Source organism: Pelophylax lessonae (genome assembly GCF_965119305.1).
Source record: "Pelophylax lessonae genome assembly, chromosome: 13".
NCBI classification, from domain to species: Eukaryota; Metazoa; Chordata; class Amphibia; order Anura; family Ranidae; genus Pelophylax; species Pelophylax lessonae.
In genome coordinates this window covers 125997865-126013466 of record NC_138780.1, presented here as the reverse complement: position 1 = coordinate 126013466, position 15602 = coordinate 125997865, and the positions used below count along the sequence as shown (strand labels likewise).

General features: G+C 38.8%; 1 protein-coding gene across 4 annotated transcripts in view; it reads left to right on the top strand.

Annotated features, from left to right (window-relative positions):
* The window catches only part of SLC8A3 (solute carrier family 8 member A3), a 523260-nt gene that overhangs the window by 181801 nt on the left and 325857 nt on the right, over positions 1 to 15602 (top strand). For all 4 annotated transcript variants that reach the window (XM_082242600.1, XM_082242598.1, XM_082242599.1 and 1 more), the window contains exon 2: positions 1154 to 2981. In XM_082242600.1, the coding sequence (XP_082098726.1) occupies positions 1216 to 2981 (1766 nt within the window). In that variant the 5' untranslated portion in view covers positions 1154 to 1215. The remainder of the gene's footprint in view (positions 1 to 1153; positions 2982 to 15602) is intronic.

Genomic DNA, 15602 nt, shown 5'->3' with positions numbered 1-15602 from the left:
CTTTGCACAAGGCCCCCTTTCTGTTGTATTGGGTCACCAATGGTTTAAAATGATTGTGGTAGATACAACTAATAATAGAAGCTACATGCCTGTTATACATTGCTTTATTAGCACTGAAATATTTCTAATAACTGAATTAAAGTGGAATGCAATCCCAGACTTTTTTTTTTTCAATTTTGTGTAGGAAAGGATTATCTGTCAGGTTTTTATTGCTAAGTGTGTTCCCACTCACAAGATTTACCCTCGTGTCCTGTCCTTGAGAGTAATGGCCCTGAATTTAGGGGCAAAACCCACCTTTAACATTTGTCTCCTTAAAGTTGATGTTTTGTACCATGTGTCATCCATATTCAGGGTGTAACATGCTGGGCCCTGCACCCCCCCCCCTCTTCCCCCAATCCCCTGTTTTGACAGCAAGTGGGGGATCTTTTATCGCAAAGCAAACCCCCACCCCTCCTGCCCACCCGCTGTCACAATACAAAAAATGCGGCAGTGCAGGTCTCTGCTCACCTGTGTTCTGTGAATGGGAAAACTACAAGTACCGGCTTCCTTTGCGGCTGTCGGCTTATAGTTCTCAATGAACTGCCAGGGTGCTGTTGAGCACTCTAACTAATTCATTGAGATACCAGTCAGAGTGTAACTGTCTGTATCGGAGGTATGGGCAGATGGATACGAAGACAGTCTGCAGCACCCTGGCATTATAGCCACGATCTGCTGATCATGTGTGAAATGCTTTAAAAATTCCTTACATTTTACCTGCAAAAAAAAAAAATGTGCATTTATTTATTTATTTTGTAAATTGGAACTTATCCTTTTAACTTTGTAAACCCTAGTACAAAAAGTGTAAGGAAACCTGTTACCAGGGCACAGATATAAATAACTCATTTTGGCTGAAGTTCCACTTAAATATATACCAGCAGTTCTTTTATGATCACTGAATTATGGGTAAAGGTATAACTCTTTACACTAAATTTTGCCAATGCATTTATCACTTGCATGCTATAGTTGGCAAGCAACTGCCAAGTGCATACAATCATATAATACAGACTGAGTATTGTTGTTATTTATGTTATTTATATTCAGCATGAATTTTGAAGTACCTGTGGTGGGTAACATGTTTAAAATCTAATTTCTTAATGTTATTCTTATTTTCTAGAGACCCATCCTATCTGTGAGAAGAGGATTACCTGGATTTATAGTTCCCATATAAATTCATGTATGGCTTGGCTAAAGCTGCAGCCTCTTGCATCAACATTTCTCCACTTTGGACTTGTTACCTTTGTGTTGTTTCTCCAAAGTCTTCAAGTTCATGCTTCTGCCACAGGGAACCCCCCAAGTGCTGGACAAAACAAAACCTGTTCAGGTTCCTTTAACTGTAAGGCAGGTGTTATTCTACCAATATGGTATCCAGAAAACCCGTCCCTGGGGGACAAAATTGCCAGAGTTATTGTGTACTTTGTGGCAATGATTTACATGTTTCTTGGGGTGTCCATCATTGCAGATCGATTCATGGCATCCATAGAGGTCATAACATCACAGGAACGTGAAATCATAATTAAAAAAACGAATGGAGAGACCACTACAACCACTATTAGAGTCTGGAACGAGACGGTCTCCAACCTAACCCTTATGGCACTTGGTTCTTCAGCCCCTGAAATCCTTTTGACTTTGATTGAAGTATGCGGCCATGGGTTTTATGCTGGAGATCTTGGTCCATCGACTATTGTTGGAAGTGCAGCTTTTAACATGTTTATCATTATTGCTATTTGCGTCTATGTCATACCAGATGGAGAAGTTAGAAAAATCAAACATCTACGAGTATTTTTTGTGACAGCAGCATGGAGTATCTTTGCCTATATATGGCTGTACATGATTCTTGCTGTCTTCTCTCCAGGAGTGGTCCAAGTATGGGAAGGTTTGCTTACCTTGTTCTTCTTTCCTGTCTGCGTTGTCCTTGCCTGGGTGGCAGACCGGCGTCTTTTATTTTATAAATATATGCACAAAAAGTATCGGACAGACAAACATAGAGCAATTATGATTGAGACAGAAGCAGAACATCCCAAAGGAATTGAAATGGATGGCAAGGTTATGAATTCCCATTTTCTAGATGGACATTTATTAAATATGGATGGTAAAGAAGTAGATGAATCTCGCAGAGATATGATTAGAATCCTTAAAGAACTAAAGCAAAAACACCCTGAGAAGGACTTAGACCAGCTAGTAGAAATGGCAAACTACTATGCTTTGTCACATCAGCAGAAGAGCAGAGCATTCTATCGTATACAAGCCACCAGAATGATGACTGGAGCTGGTAACATCTTGAAGAAGCATGCCGCTGAGCAATCCAAACGAAGCACAAGTTTGCAAGATATATGCTTGGATGAATCCGAAGAGTTTGTATCGAAAATCTACTTTGACCCTTGTTCCTATCAATGTCTTGAAAACTGTGGTGGTGTACTGTTGACCGTAGTGAGGAAAGGTGGTGACATATCAAAGACTATTATGGTGGACTATAAAACAGAAGATGGTTCTGCCAATGCAGGCGCTGACTTTGAGTTTACAGAGGGGACTGTAATTTTCAAGCCTGGAGAAACACAAAAGGAGTTTTCAGTTGGAATTATTGATGATGATATCTTTGAGGAGGATGAACATTTCTTTGTGAGGCTCAATAACATAAGAATAGCTGATTCGCCAGAGCCAGTGGAGCCTAATACTTTTAGCTACCCAAAAGCAGTATTGGTCTCTCCTTATGTGGCCTCAGTTACTATTTTGGATGATGACCATGCGGGGATATTTACATTTGAATGTGACATTATTCGTGTGAGTGAGAGTATCGGTGTGATGGAGGTTAAAGTCCTTAGGACTTCTGGAGCTAGAGGCACAGTCATTGTCCCTTTTAGGACAGTGGAAGGAACTGCAAAAGGTGGTGGGGAAGATTACGAAGATACGTTTGGGGAACTGGAATTCAAAAATGATGAAACTGTGTAAGTAACACATTCATTCTTTTTTTTTTTTTCCATAATTCTTATTATTTGAGCTTGGTTTTTATATATACTTGGTGTCCTAAGGTGTTGACATGTATCAACGGTTTTGCATTGTTAACAAAAGAATTATAAAGTAAAACACATCACTTGCTTTTGTGACATGGTATTGGTATCGGCAGTACTTGTTTACAAAGTACTTTTGTAATAGCAGGGTGAAAGTGGTGGCATTTTACTAAACAAAGTGGGGGAAGAGTGAGGGGGTAGGAAGATGTTGCGACTGGTGGGGGGGGGGGGGTGCTGTTAAATATCTGTGATTTGTTGAGGAATGGCTCTTATATAGCATACTGTTTTTATTATTTAAAAAAGAATAAATGCAGATGTGCATTTAGTGATTTTTTTTTCTTAGGAGCATTTCACCTGCGATCAGGTTCAATGTCGGGCTCCTGCAGACTGTCAGTAGAGCTGTCTGTAGCTACCTCCTGTACCTGTATGTACAGGCAGGTCCTGAAGTTCAGGAAGATCAATGAACTGTGAGAGAACTCCTTTATTGAGAACTGCAAGCTGTATGCCATGGTAGAATACAGTACTTGTAGTTCATTTATAAACACAATTCTGTGGCTATGTGGGCAGAGCCCCACATGGCTGTCTTCTTTTTTTAAATTTTTTTGTGACAGTGAGTGTGGAGGATCGCCCACCAGCTGTCACAATGGGGGAGGAGGTCAGGGTGCGGGGAGGTGCTTTAGTAACATGTTACACCCTAAATATAGGTGTAACATGTTACTAAAGGTGAACTTATCCTTTAAGTAGGACTTGGCAAGGGCCGGGGGTGAAGGTGAGCAGGTAACCTAAGATAGTAGCGATTTGTCTCTATACCTTGGACCAAGTCCATTTCCTATTGGCCAGTGCCATTAGATATGCATTAAAGTCCAGGTATCCACAGAAACATGCTGGGGAGCATCCCGGGCAGAATTCAGTGGATATTCTTTTCATGGCTGAAAACACATCTAATAACTGGCCAGCTGGCAAGCTGGAAAATAAAAAATGGATTCAAGTTGGCGTGCTAGTTGCCTATTTAATTTTGCATATTCAGTGCCAAGATCCCTGCGCTACAGTTAATTACCCCCTCATCACATCACTATTGTTGAATTAGACATTTGGCTCAGAGTTCCCAACCCTTGAATGAATTCAAGGGTGATGGCTACCAAACTGGGCTTTAGAGGAACCAAAAAGCAAAAATCAGGTAAAGTTTCTATACTTTAGGGCTGTATGTGTATAAGCAGGGATTGTTTGATCTAAATTGACAAAGCGATTAAAGCATATAACCCCCCCCCCCCCAAAAAAAAAAAAAAAACAATATATTGTAGCCTTTTTGTCCTACCAGATTTAACAAGTACAGAAAATGTCTGTCAATCCTGCCAGAAATGCAGTTTCCTGCCACATATATACTGTAAATTTAAAAGAAAGCACAAAGTACCTTATATTAATAGGTAAACTACTGGTCTCATCAATCCACCATGTACTGGATTTGGACAATGGCAGATCTTTTACAGTCCATAAATATACAAACTTGAGTGGGAATATAATAAAAAAAAATCCCCTAGCAGCTGGTAAACATAAACCACCTTCTAGGTGGTTAGCACAAATGATGTAATCAAAACCAGGGCTATAAACACATTGATATAGATAAGCATGCACCTTATGTGATCACAATAATGTATGTGTGCAATATGCCAATAACATTAAATCAAGTCAGTGCAGCAAACCAATATATATATATATAAACAGAAAGTAGAATAAAGTCCATATCTACTAAAGTCCAAAAACCTGCAATAGTCCCTGGCTTATTGCGGAAAGTGATACTCTTCTACCTCAGTGCTCTAAATATCAAAGGGCTCTCACAAGATCCTCATGACCCCTTATTACTAAGCAGGTCATAAGGCACTTTATACAGGTAGGTATAGGATACTCCAACTCTTCTTCCTCCTGCTTCACCAAGGCCTCCATTGCACTCCTGATCCACTAATATGCATAGGAATTAAAACACGCTTCCAAGTCCTCTCCTCCAGTTTATGTGAATGTCATAACCCTGCTTCTCCCCTCACTGTCAAAGGCACAGGCATTTAAAACAAAAAGAACTCCATAGTGCAGTACATTTCATTAAACATGCTTTTATTAAAGTAATACTCACATAACATATCCAAAGCAAAACCCAGCTTGAAAAACACTCCACAGGCATAAAATCCCAGTATTCTGGGCATCCCCTGTGCCTAACATCGCTTCTGGTCACTGTGACAAGTCCAGCCAATGGAGCAACATTGGAGCTCCAAAAAAGTCAGGATTATCAGGTAAAATAAATGAAAAAATACTAACTAAATGAATGGAGGCACTACATCTACATCTAAGAACTGGTAAGCCACATAGTTACATATTTAGGCTGAAATAAGACACAAGTCCATCTAGTTCAACTAAGATGGAAGGCAAAAAAAAAAAAAACCCAATAAGGCCTCTTGCACACGGCTGCCTAAAAACATTTTTAGGTATACGTTTTTTTTTTTTTACTGATCTAAATGCAGACTGTTGTTTTCAATGTACCTATACACAAGCATGCACTGCGTATAGATTATTAAGAAAATATAATGCTCTTTCGCACATAAAATTTTATATTGAAGAGGTTAAAATGAAATTCTGAGAGCTAGGATTTATTTTTCTTGCGTACGCGCATATGTGCAAATACGTTCAAAATAAACGCAAGCAATTTTGACAAGTAATACTGGTGTTTAAACAGTACCGTGTGCAAATACCCTAAAGCATGGTCTAATTTGCTTCAGCAGGGGAAAAAAGTCCTTACTGATCCTCCACAAGGCAATTAGATATTCCTTTTTTATTTTTAAGCAATCTACTGAGCTGGCTATAACTAGTTTTTGAGGGAGTCTATTCCACATTTTCACAGCTCTTACATCGGTTCTGTATGTGGAGGTTAAATCTCTTTTCCTCTAGATGTAAATAGTGCCCCCTTGTCCTCTGTATTGACTTGAAAGTGAATAACTCAACACCAAGTTCACTATGTGGACCACTTATGTATTTATACTTGGTGATCCTAATCATACCCCTCCTAATTGCCTCTTCTAAAGAGAGAATAAATTCAGTTTAGCTAATCTTTTCCTATAAGTGAACCCCTCATGCCTCTTATCTGTTTGGTTGTCCTTCTCTGCATTAAATCTATGATTTACCAGAACACCCAGATCCTTCTCGTTGTTCTCCTTCTTCTCATTAACTCCCTCAGCGTTTCTCTTCTTAGTATGTATGATGCATGTTTTAACCCTAAAGTGCAAAACTTTACAATTATCAACATCAAACTAAATTTGCCATATAGCTGCCAAAAAAAATAGTGCATTGAGGTCAGTTTCTAAGTTGGAGACATCCTGTAAAGGTATATCATAGCTTGGGATCATCTGCAAACACTGAAGTGGTACTTTTAAACCCAAACTCTGTATAAATTATAAATATGTTAAAAAGTAAGAGGCATAATAACACTGAATCTTCGGGAACACCACTCATAACCATAGACCATTCAGAGTATAACTCAATAATCACTACTTTCATAATATGGTCTTTTAGCCAGTTTTACAAATTAAATTTTTTAAGCCTGTAGACTTTAACTTATACATTAACTGTATGTGAGGAACTGTGTGCTTTTGCGATATCCAAGTATATCCCAGTCACTCCTTTGTCTAAGTTTTTGCATACGTCCTCACACAAAAAGCTCAGATTTGTTTGATAACTTTGGTCTTTTGTGAATCCATGCTGTCTTTTGCTTAAAATATTGTTTTCCAGCAAAAACTCTTTTATGTGGTCTTTTACGAAATGCTCAAGTATCTTCACAACTATAGAAATTAAACTAACTGGACTGTAGTTACTTGGTCATTTTGATCCCATTTTAAATATAGGCACCATATTGGCCTTGCTTAATTACAGTGGTACTATCCAAGTCATTAAAGAGTCCCTAAAAACTAGAAACAATGGCTTTTTAATAACAGAGCTCAACTCTTTGAGGACACGTGGGTGTAAGCCGCTTGAAAAGCTTTATTCATTTTTTTTTGCCTAAAGGTTATTTTTGGGCTACCTCAATGCTACCCCTATTATGGATTTGAGTTCCTCCATTTTGCTTTGTATATACAGAGCTAAAGATTGTATTTAAAAATATTTGCCTCCACTTTGTCCCCAGTCACCAGCTCTAAATTATCTTGTAAAGGCCCTACATGCTCAGACCTAACCTTTTTACTATTGTAAAATTTGAAGAATTTTTTTTGGGGGGGGGGTGCAGTCCTACTTTTAAAGGGTTGTTTTAATTTCCTTTTTACATATTTTTGTATATTCTTTGTAAACTTTTAAATAAGGATACTGCCTCCTAATTTTTATGTTTTCTAATGTTCTTTTCCTATTATTTATAGATTTTAACTTTGGACATGAGCTACATAGGTTTCATTTTTAGCCTTTTAAACGTATTGCCTGTGGAAAAAGATTTTTCAATGTGTATACATTCAGTCAATTTGAAGCATTCCTATTTCTTTTTTGTGTCTTCAATGACAGTATTCCCTCTCAGACTAAATCTTGGAGAACAGCCCTCAGCTTTGGAAAATGTTCTCTCTTAAATTTTAGTGTTTTTATCTTTCCAAGCAAAAGTGTGCTTCTTATTGACAGATTACATTGAATAAAATCATGTTAAGGTCATTGCTACCCAGATGTTCTTTTGTATGAACATAAGTATTATATATTAAGTATATTACATTTTCATTTATGGGTTTAGATACACTTTAACATGTATTTTGTCTGTGTATAAAGTAGCATTTCCTTGGCCACCTGGTTTACTCTAAAGTATTTTTCCTGCCATTGTATAGGCAATAACAATTTGTAGGAAAGTAATTCTGTTTTGTTTTCCTCTTAGGCCCCTTTCACACTGGTTCACTTTAAAACTGCCAGTAAAATGCTGAGCACTTTTGCAGCGCTTTTGCAGTGCATTTTTAGGCATTTGCAGTGCAGTTTTACTCACAACTTGACTCGTAACTCAAAAAACTTGAGCCACTTTTGAAATGCTTTTGAGGTGCTTTTCCATGGGCTTTTGAGGCGCTTCCTATTCATTTTAATGTAGAGGGGCATTTTTCGGGTGTTTTTTTAGCTCTCCAAACATACTCCAAAGATGCTTCATGCAGGATATTTTTCACCGCTCTGCCAGTGCACCGCCCCAGTGTGAAAACATTCATTGATTTTAATGTGAAGCATTTTTCTTGAGTTTTTCAGACGATTTATTTTTAACGCAAAAGCGCCTGAAAAACTCCTCTTACAATTTTACAATTTATGTTACAGCTTTGAGCAACAATGTAATTTAACTTATGGAACATTCTACTGGTGTATTAATTGTTATTCTTTGTTCACAATTGTTTTTTTCGTGTTCTAAATATCGTGAATCTTCATCAATGACTAATATATTCAGCGATTTTTCTTCTTTTTCATCAATACATCATCATGAATAAAATAAGATCTTTGAGTTAGTTCTCATGAAACTACGTAGAAGAATCCAGTTCATCCTGCTTACTATGGTCTTGTCTTCTTGCATTTAAACTAAACATTAGCATAATACTTCCTTTTCTCAATTTTCCATTCCAGTAGATGGAGCATGAGCACATTACTGTTGTTAAAAAAGAATTACTGCCTCTAAAACTGGTTGTTTTGTTTTTAATAGATTTTTAAAAGTGAAATTATCAGTATGTTGTATCTTTTAGGGACTTGAAATAATAGAATATTAGCACTCGAGTTCCTTTTCTCTTTCTTTCTTGGATTTTCACTGTATTTATATTATGGATGATTGAACTGGAAGCATAAGAAATAGATGGAAACAAGCAATGAAATGGGGCATGTAACAGATGCATTAATTATGGAAGTGAGTTCTAACTACTGGAATCCACAAGAAATTAGAAAATACATTAAATCAACAGGCCGCATACACATCATCATTTTTGAGTTGGCTATGCCTTTATTTCCCACATAACTTAAAAGAGAAGAATGGCCAAAGCTTTTTTTGCCATACTTCTTTTGTGGGACACAGGAGTGTGCTTACTTGTGCTCTCCTGTGACCCAGAATCAGCCGACAGCGGGCTAAAGACTGCTATCAGCTGATTTCGCAGAGCCGCTCCAGGCTCTGGAAGGATCCTTTCCATATTTTTGAGACCCATACATATGCCTGATTGGCAGCTGGGTATAGTGGCTCCAACCCCCTACCCAGCCTGAAGCTACAGTGAGCGCTGAAGGAGCAGAACAGAGAGTGGTGACTGACAGTCACAGCTCTCTGCTCATAGCTGACCGAGAACTAAGTGATCAGCGGTCATGTTATCACTAAGTTCTTGGTCTTAGAGCCAGCAGGGGACAGCTGCAGCATCCGACCCATTATGTTATCAGTAGGTTTGTTTTTTATTTTAACAACCCCAAACTTCACTTTTAAAATCTTGGGGAAACAAAGGAACGGGAAGGAGGAATCCTGAAGGAAATCCGTAAGCTTTGTAAGGATACTAAGCTTTTGCGGGGTAATGAACTGGTCACTGGATAACACTGACACCTTCAGGTATCTGAACAATGAGTGCATTTGCAATGCTCCCCAGTACCCTGAAATGCAGTGTTTATAAATCATTTTATTTTAACGGTAATGAAGTTCAAGTTCCCCTTCATTCTCTTGACCCTCCTTCGCTTACCATTGAAAGTTTCAGATTTGTGGTACTCCTTACTAATGAGTAGGCCAGCCTTTTTTAACCAGGGTACCTTGAAGCTTCTTCAGGGGTGCCTTGGCAAAATGCCTACAAATGTATCAAACATTGTATACAAGCCAGAAGGTGAATGAAGCCTGTCTTTTAATTACACAAAGCCACAGGTTTACATTATGCACCATTAGGACTTTCTAGACCAGTGTTTTTCAACCTATTTTCAACCAAGGTACCCTTGACAATCTGGCAGAATCTTGAGGCACACCAGCCAAAAATGTCGAAAAAATTGAATTGTTAATGGGATACTTGAGCCTGGGACGATCCACACAACCGTTCTATTCTATGGAAACTGCACTTCTTTTTTATGTTGTATTCCGCTTGCTCATCTGCTTGAGTTTGGCCGCAGCGCAGGTGTAGCGCAGGATACCCTCGGTTTTCATGTACACTTCCTGTGGTTTCCTATAAACTTCTATTATGTCCCTAATTTTTGGTGTGCTTTCAGAAAATGCACCAAAATTGGGGTCATTTTGCCGTGGCACACCTGGGGACTCATCGCGGCACACTGGTTGAGAAACCCTGTTCTAGACACTAGCATACTAACAACCAATGATATCATCAGTTGATAAGGAGGATGTCTGTTGCCTCCACTGCATCCTTGTTTGACCCTCCTCTGCCTCTCACCCTCAGCATTGGGATCACATTAGCTGACTGATGGAGAGAAATTGAGGGAGAAGAGAAACATTGGAATATTAGTCAGTACCAGTGTGCAAAAGTGTATTTGCTTTGGAAGAATAAATCATCTCTAATGTTGAGTGTCCTACATGTGTGGATGTTGCTGCATTATGTAAAACTATTAGAATAATTTCTTACATTTTAGATTAGGGTGCCTTGAGACTGTCCATAATTTTAAAGGTTGCCTTGAGATTGTCTATCATTTTAAAGGGTGCCTTGACGAAAAAAAGGTTGAGAAACACTGGTGTAGGCACACAGACATAATGTCACAGTCACAAGGTGTTTCTCAGTTTGGAGTCATACCTTAGTAATAATAACAGCAAAGAGCCAAATAGTAAAACTGGTGTATGCTTTTGAAACTTGCTTTCTGTAATGGCTGTTTAGAATAAAAAGAACATATATTTAGTATAACTGCAACAAGAAAGCATTTATTATTCATTCCAAAAATGTAGTAACCGCATAGGAAAATGCCTTAATTAGTAATTTCCCTACCCTATATTTTTACCAAGTGAATATAACTTATACTTTTATCAGCAGGGGAAAAAATCTGACTTTTATAAAGCTGAATCAAAAAAATATTCAATTCAATTGTACTTTAATGTCTGTTAATGTCTGTTTGATAACTGTGTAACTGTAACAATTTCACTATAAGGACCAATATACACATACGGTATACAGAATACCAATTGATGATTTTTAAGGAAGTTACTGGAGTGAGAAGAACCTGATGTGCCAATGGAAGTGACTCTGCAGTTCTTATGCATATGATGAACTGCAACGTCAGCAATTTGCTGAGTGTTCAGGTGTGCTACCCCAGTTAAGTTGAGTACTGTTGGGGCTTGTTTAGGAAATCACTCGTGTCTTTCAGAAAATAAACAGTCTTTTTGACTAACAGCTTCAGCACATTTTTCTACAGGGCCAGAGATTTGTTTAATGAGTGTATTCATACCTGTTATAATAGGTCTGCTTGGTTTTCCTGTCTTGTGGACCGTTGGCAGTATGTAGAAGTTCCTAGTTTCTGGATTATCTGGAAATGCACTGATACGTTCTGAATTGTGGTGGGCTGGTAGTGTTCTAATGAGACCTGTTAGCTGTTGAGTAAAATCATAGGTGATATCATAATTCAGTATTATAGTAAGTATCATTTGCAAGCTGCCTCTTGCATACATTTGTTGTGTCTATCATAACTATAGCACCCCCTTTTTAGGGCTGCTGATAGGGGAGGACCACCAGTCATCCTGTAGGGGTCCCCGACACACAGGGGGGCCCCAACAGCACGGGGAATCGGTGTGGTTGGGCAGAGGGGCAATTACAGAAGAAAGCTCTGTGGGGCTCTCCGAAGCAGCTGAAAGCCAGTTTCTCCCCATCCTGCTAGCTTTCAGCTACTGCAGGGAGAGACACAGATACAGGACATCATTCCTATAATTGCTTCTCCGACACCGATCCCCCTCCCTGTTCTGCCTGCTTCTGATCCCCCCTCTCCCCATGTGCCCCCCTTTCACTGTTTTGCCCCCCCCCCTCCCTACAGTGCTGTAGGCTTCACTGTCCTGTAAAAAATAACAAATTGTAAAAATAACAATGAAACATTGTAATAAATTAAAAAAAATTGTAAAACAAAATAATTGTATACCTTTTTAACATTTTTTTTTTAAATGTAAAAAACAATTAAAAAGGGCTAATTCACACACATTCACTGTCACATTTGTGTCCATTAATAATGATTTTAGCGTATTTTTAGTAAAAATATTGTCTTGATGTATTCTGGGGGGGGCTGCCAGGTAGGCTGTAGGGGGCCCTGTGATTTCTAACAGCAGCCCAGCTCCCTTTAGCTGCTTGTTTCTTGGTGATGGTCTTATTTGCTTGTTTTTTAGTGATGGTCTGATTGCTGTTTAACCTCTTGCTCTAATGGTGAAAAATAGTATAAAATGTTCTTTTACTGGGTGGATATCAGAAATGGAACTCCTAGGGGTTGATTTACTAAAACTGGAGAGTGCAAAATCTGGTGCAGCTCTGCATGGTAGCCAATCAGCTTCCAACTTCAGCTTTTTCAATTAAGCTTTGACGGAAAAAAAACCCGGAGGCTGATTGGTTTCTATGCAGAGCTGCACCAGATTTTGCACTCTATAGTTTTAGTAAATCAACCCCAAAGTCTGAAGCTGTTGAACTGAATTGAGCAATTTTCTTTCTTTCAATCCGTGGTTGAAGGAAAGAAAGTTGATTAACTAATTGTTAGCCTTAGACCCGGTCCACACTAGCGCGACTTGTCAGCCTGACAAGTCGCGCTCCCTCGCAGTCTATTGACTGCTACAGGACCCATTCTAATAGGAGCGACACAAGTCGCTCCGACTTAGAAAAAGGGTCCTGTACTACTTTGGGGCGACCTCGGAGCGACTTGCATAGACTTCCATTATGTGAAGTCCATGCAAGTCGCTCCGAAGTCGTGGTGCATGGGAATGCACAAGTCACCCCCGAAGTAGTACAGAGTCGTGTCGCCCCAGTGTGAACCAACTGTAACTCTCAACAAATATTTAACTTCATTAAAAAAGAGAAATATTTTTACATTTGTTTCTGACCATAATAAAGAATGGTTATCTATGTATCAGCCCTATACATGTAAAAGTGGTAAGTAATGCTTGCCTACATATAATAGACAATTTTGGGCAGCCTAAAGATGAGCAAACCAACCTACATATAGTGCCTTGAAAAAGTATTCATACCCCTTTTTACACATTGTGTCATGTTACAACCAAAAATGTAAATGTATTTTATTGGGATTTTATGTGACAGACCAACACAAAGTGGCACATAATTGTGAAGTGGAGAGAAAATGATAAATGGTTTTCAAAATTTTTTATCTGAATTTTCATATCTGAAAAGTGCGGCGTGCATTTGTATTCAGCCCCCCTTAGTCAATACTTTGTAGAACCACCTTTCAGTGCAATTCCAGCTGCAAGTCTTTTTGGGTACGTCTCTACCAGCTTTGCACTTCTAGAGAGTGACATTTTTGCCCATTCTTCTTTACGAAATAGCTCAAGCTCTGTCAGATTGGATGGAGAGCATCTGTGAACAGCAATTTTCAAGTCTTGCCTCGGATTTCAAATTGGATTTAGGTCTGGATTTTGACTGGGCCATTCTAATGTGCTTTGATCAAAATCATTCTATTGTTGTTCTGGCTGACTTTAGGGTTGTTGTCCTGCTGGAAGATGAACCTCCACTCCAGTCTCAAGTCTAATGCAGACTTTAACAAGTTTTCTTCTAAGATTGCCCTGTATTTGGCTCCATCCATCTTCCCATCAAATCTGACCAGCTTCCCTGTCCCTGCTGAAGAAAAGCATCCCCACAATATGATGCTGCCACCACCATGTTTCACGGTGGGTATGGTGTGTTTGGACTGATGGCCAGTGTTCATTTTCTGCCACAAATAGCGTTTTGCTTTTAAGCCAAAAAGTTCAATTTTGGTCTCATCTGACCAGAGCACCTTTTTCCACATGTTTTCTGTGTCAACCACATGGCTTCTCGCAAACTGCAAACAGGACTTTATAAAGCTTTTTTTCAACAACGGCTGTGGAGTGCATGACTAATAGAACAGATTCTCCCACCTGAGCTGTGGATCTTCCTCCAGAGTTACTATGGCCCTCTTAGCTGCTTTCCTGATTAATGCTCTCCTTGCCCGGCCTGTCAGTTTAGGTGGACGGTCGGTTTGCAGTACTCCTTTTCCATTTTCGGATGATGGATTGAATAGTGCTCCGTGAGATGTTCAAAGCTTGAGATATTTTTTTATAACCTAACCCTGCTTTAAACGTCTCCACAACTTTAACTCTGACCTGCCTGGTGTGTTTCATGGCCTCTATTTACTACTTAGGTGACTTCTGAAGGCAATTGGTCTTACTAGAGTTTAGTTAGGGGTATCAGAGTAAAGGGAGCTGAATACAAATGCAAGCCACACTTTTCAGATATTTATTTGTAAAAAAAAATTTAAAACCATTTATCATTTTCCTTCCACTTCACAATTATGTGCCACTTTGTGTTAGTCTGTCACATTAAATCCCAATAAAATACATTTACCTTTTTGGTTGTAACATAACAAAATGTGGAAAATTTCAAGGATGAATACTTTTTCTAGTCAGTGTATATCTATCTCTTTCTACATCTCTAACAATATGAATGAAAATTTGTCCAGTGCAAAGAATTTCCCAGTTTATTAATCACATTTGCCCAGAACCCTAAATAGTGGGATTCTTCACTGATCAGACAGCCCAACATAGAAATTTTAAGACAAATAATAAGCAGAGCCCATGATTTAGCTATCGCTATTTCTGATTGATACCTAATCTTTTACAGTAAAATTGTTTTTATTAAATATATTTTTTTAGGGGGAGAGGGTCACAAAGAACAGTATGTAACTTTGACAAATTTTAAAGACCTAATTTTTCGATATAGGCATTGATATGGGTTCTGTAAGGCTGTGTTTACACATATGTAATGCAGGAACCAGTGCGATTCTGGTGCAGGTTCCCGCATTGCATCTAACTGGCAGGCAGTTCACACTGCACTCTGCAAACCACTTCGGGTGTCAGTAGAAAGTTAATGACACCTCCAGATCAGATCGCAGTGCATACTGTGAAATGGTACAGGAATCGGATCGCATGGGTGTGAACACCCCAACAATTTGATTCCAGTGCAGACCAAAAGAAGGGTCCTGTACCATTTTGGTTCAAATGCGATGCAAATTCAGCCATACAAACTGTAAGGCTGAATTTTCATCGCACAAACATTGCATGGGATTTACACAGCAATGCGGTGTGAATCACATGCGATGTCTGTGATCACACCAGTGTGAACCCAGTCTAAAGTATGCATCATTGGAAAACTAACTACTCATTTCTTGAATTGCATTAACTATGCTACAATTGGTTAACTTTTCCTGATTTTCCTCCATTCTTCTATTTTCTCTAACTTTACTATTCCCTGGCCTGGACTGACACCTCTGACTTTTGCCAGAAGAGCGACTACATAAAAAACTGTAAATATGGACTGTTTGATATGTTGTTGCAATAGTTGTGAATACATTACAACTATAGGCATGTTGGTTGTGTTAAGTTCCTCTAAAGTCCCAAACCCTTAGGGCTCTTTCACA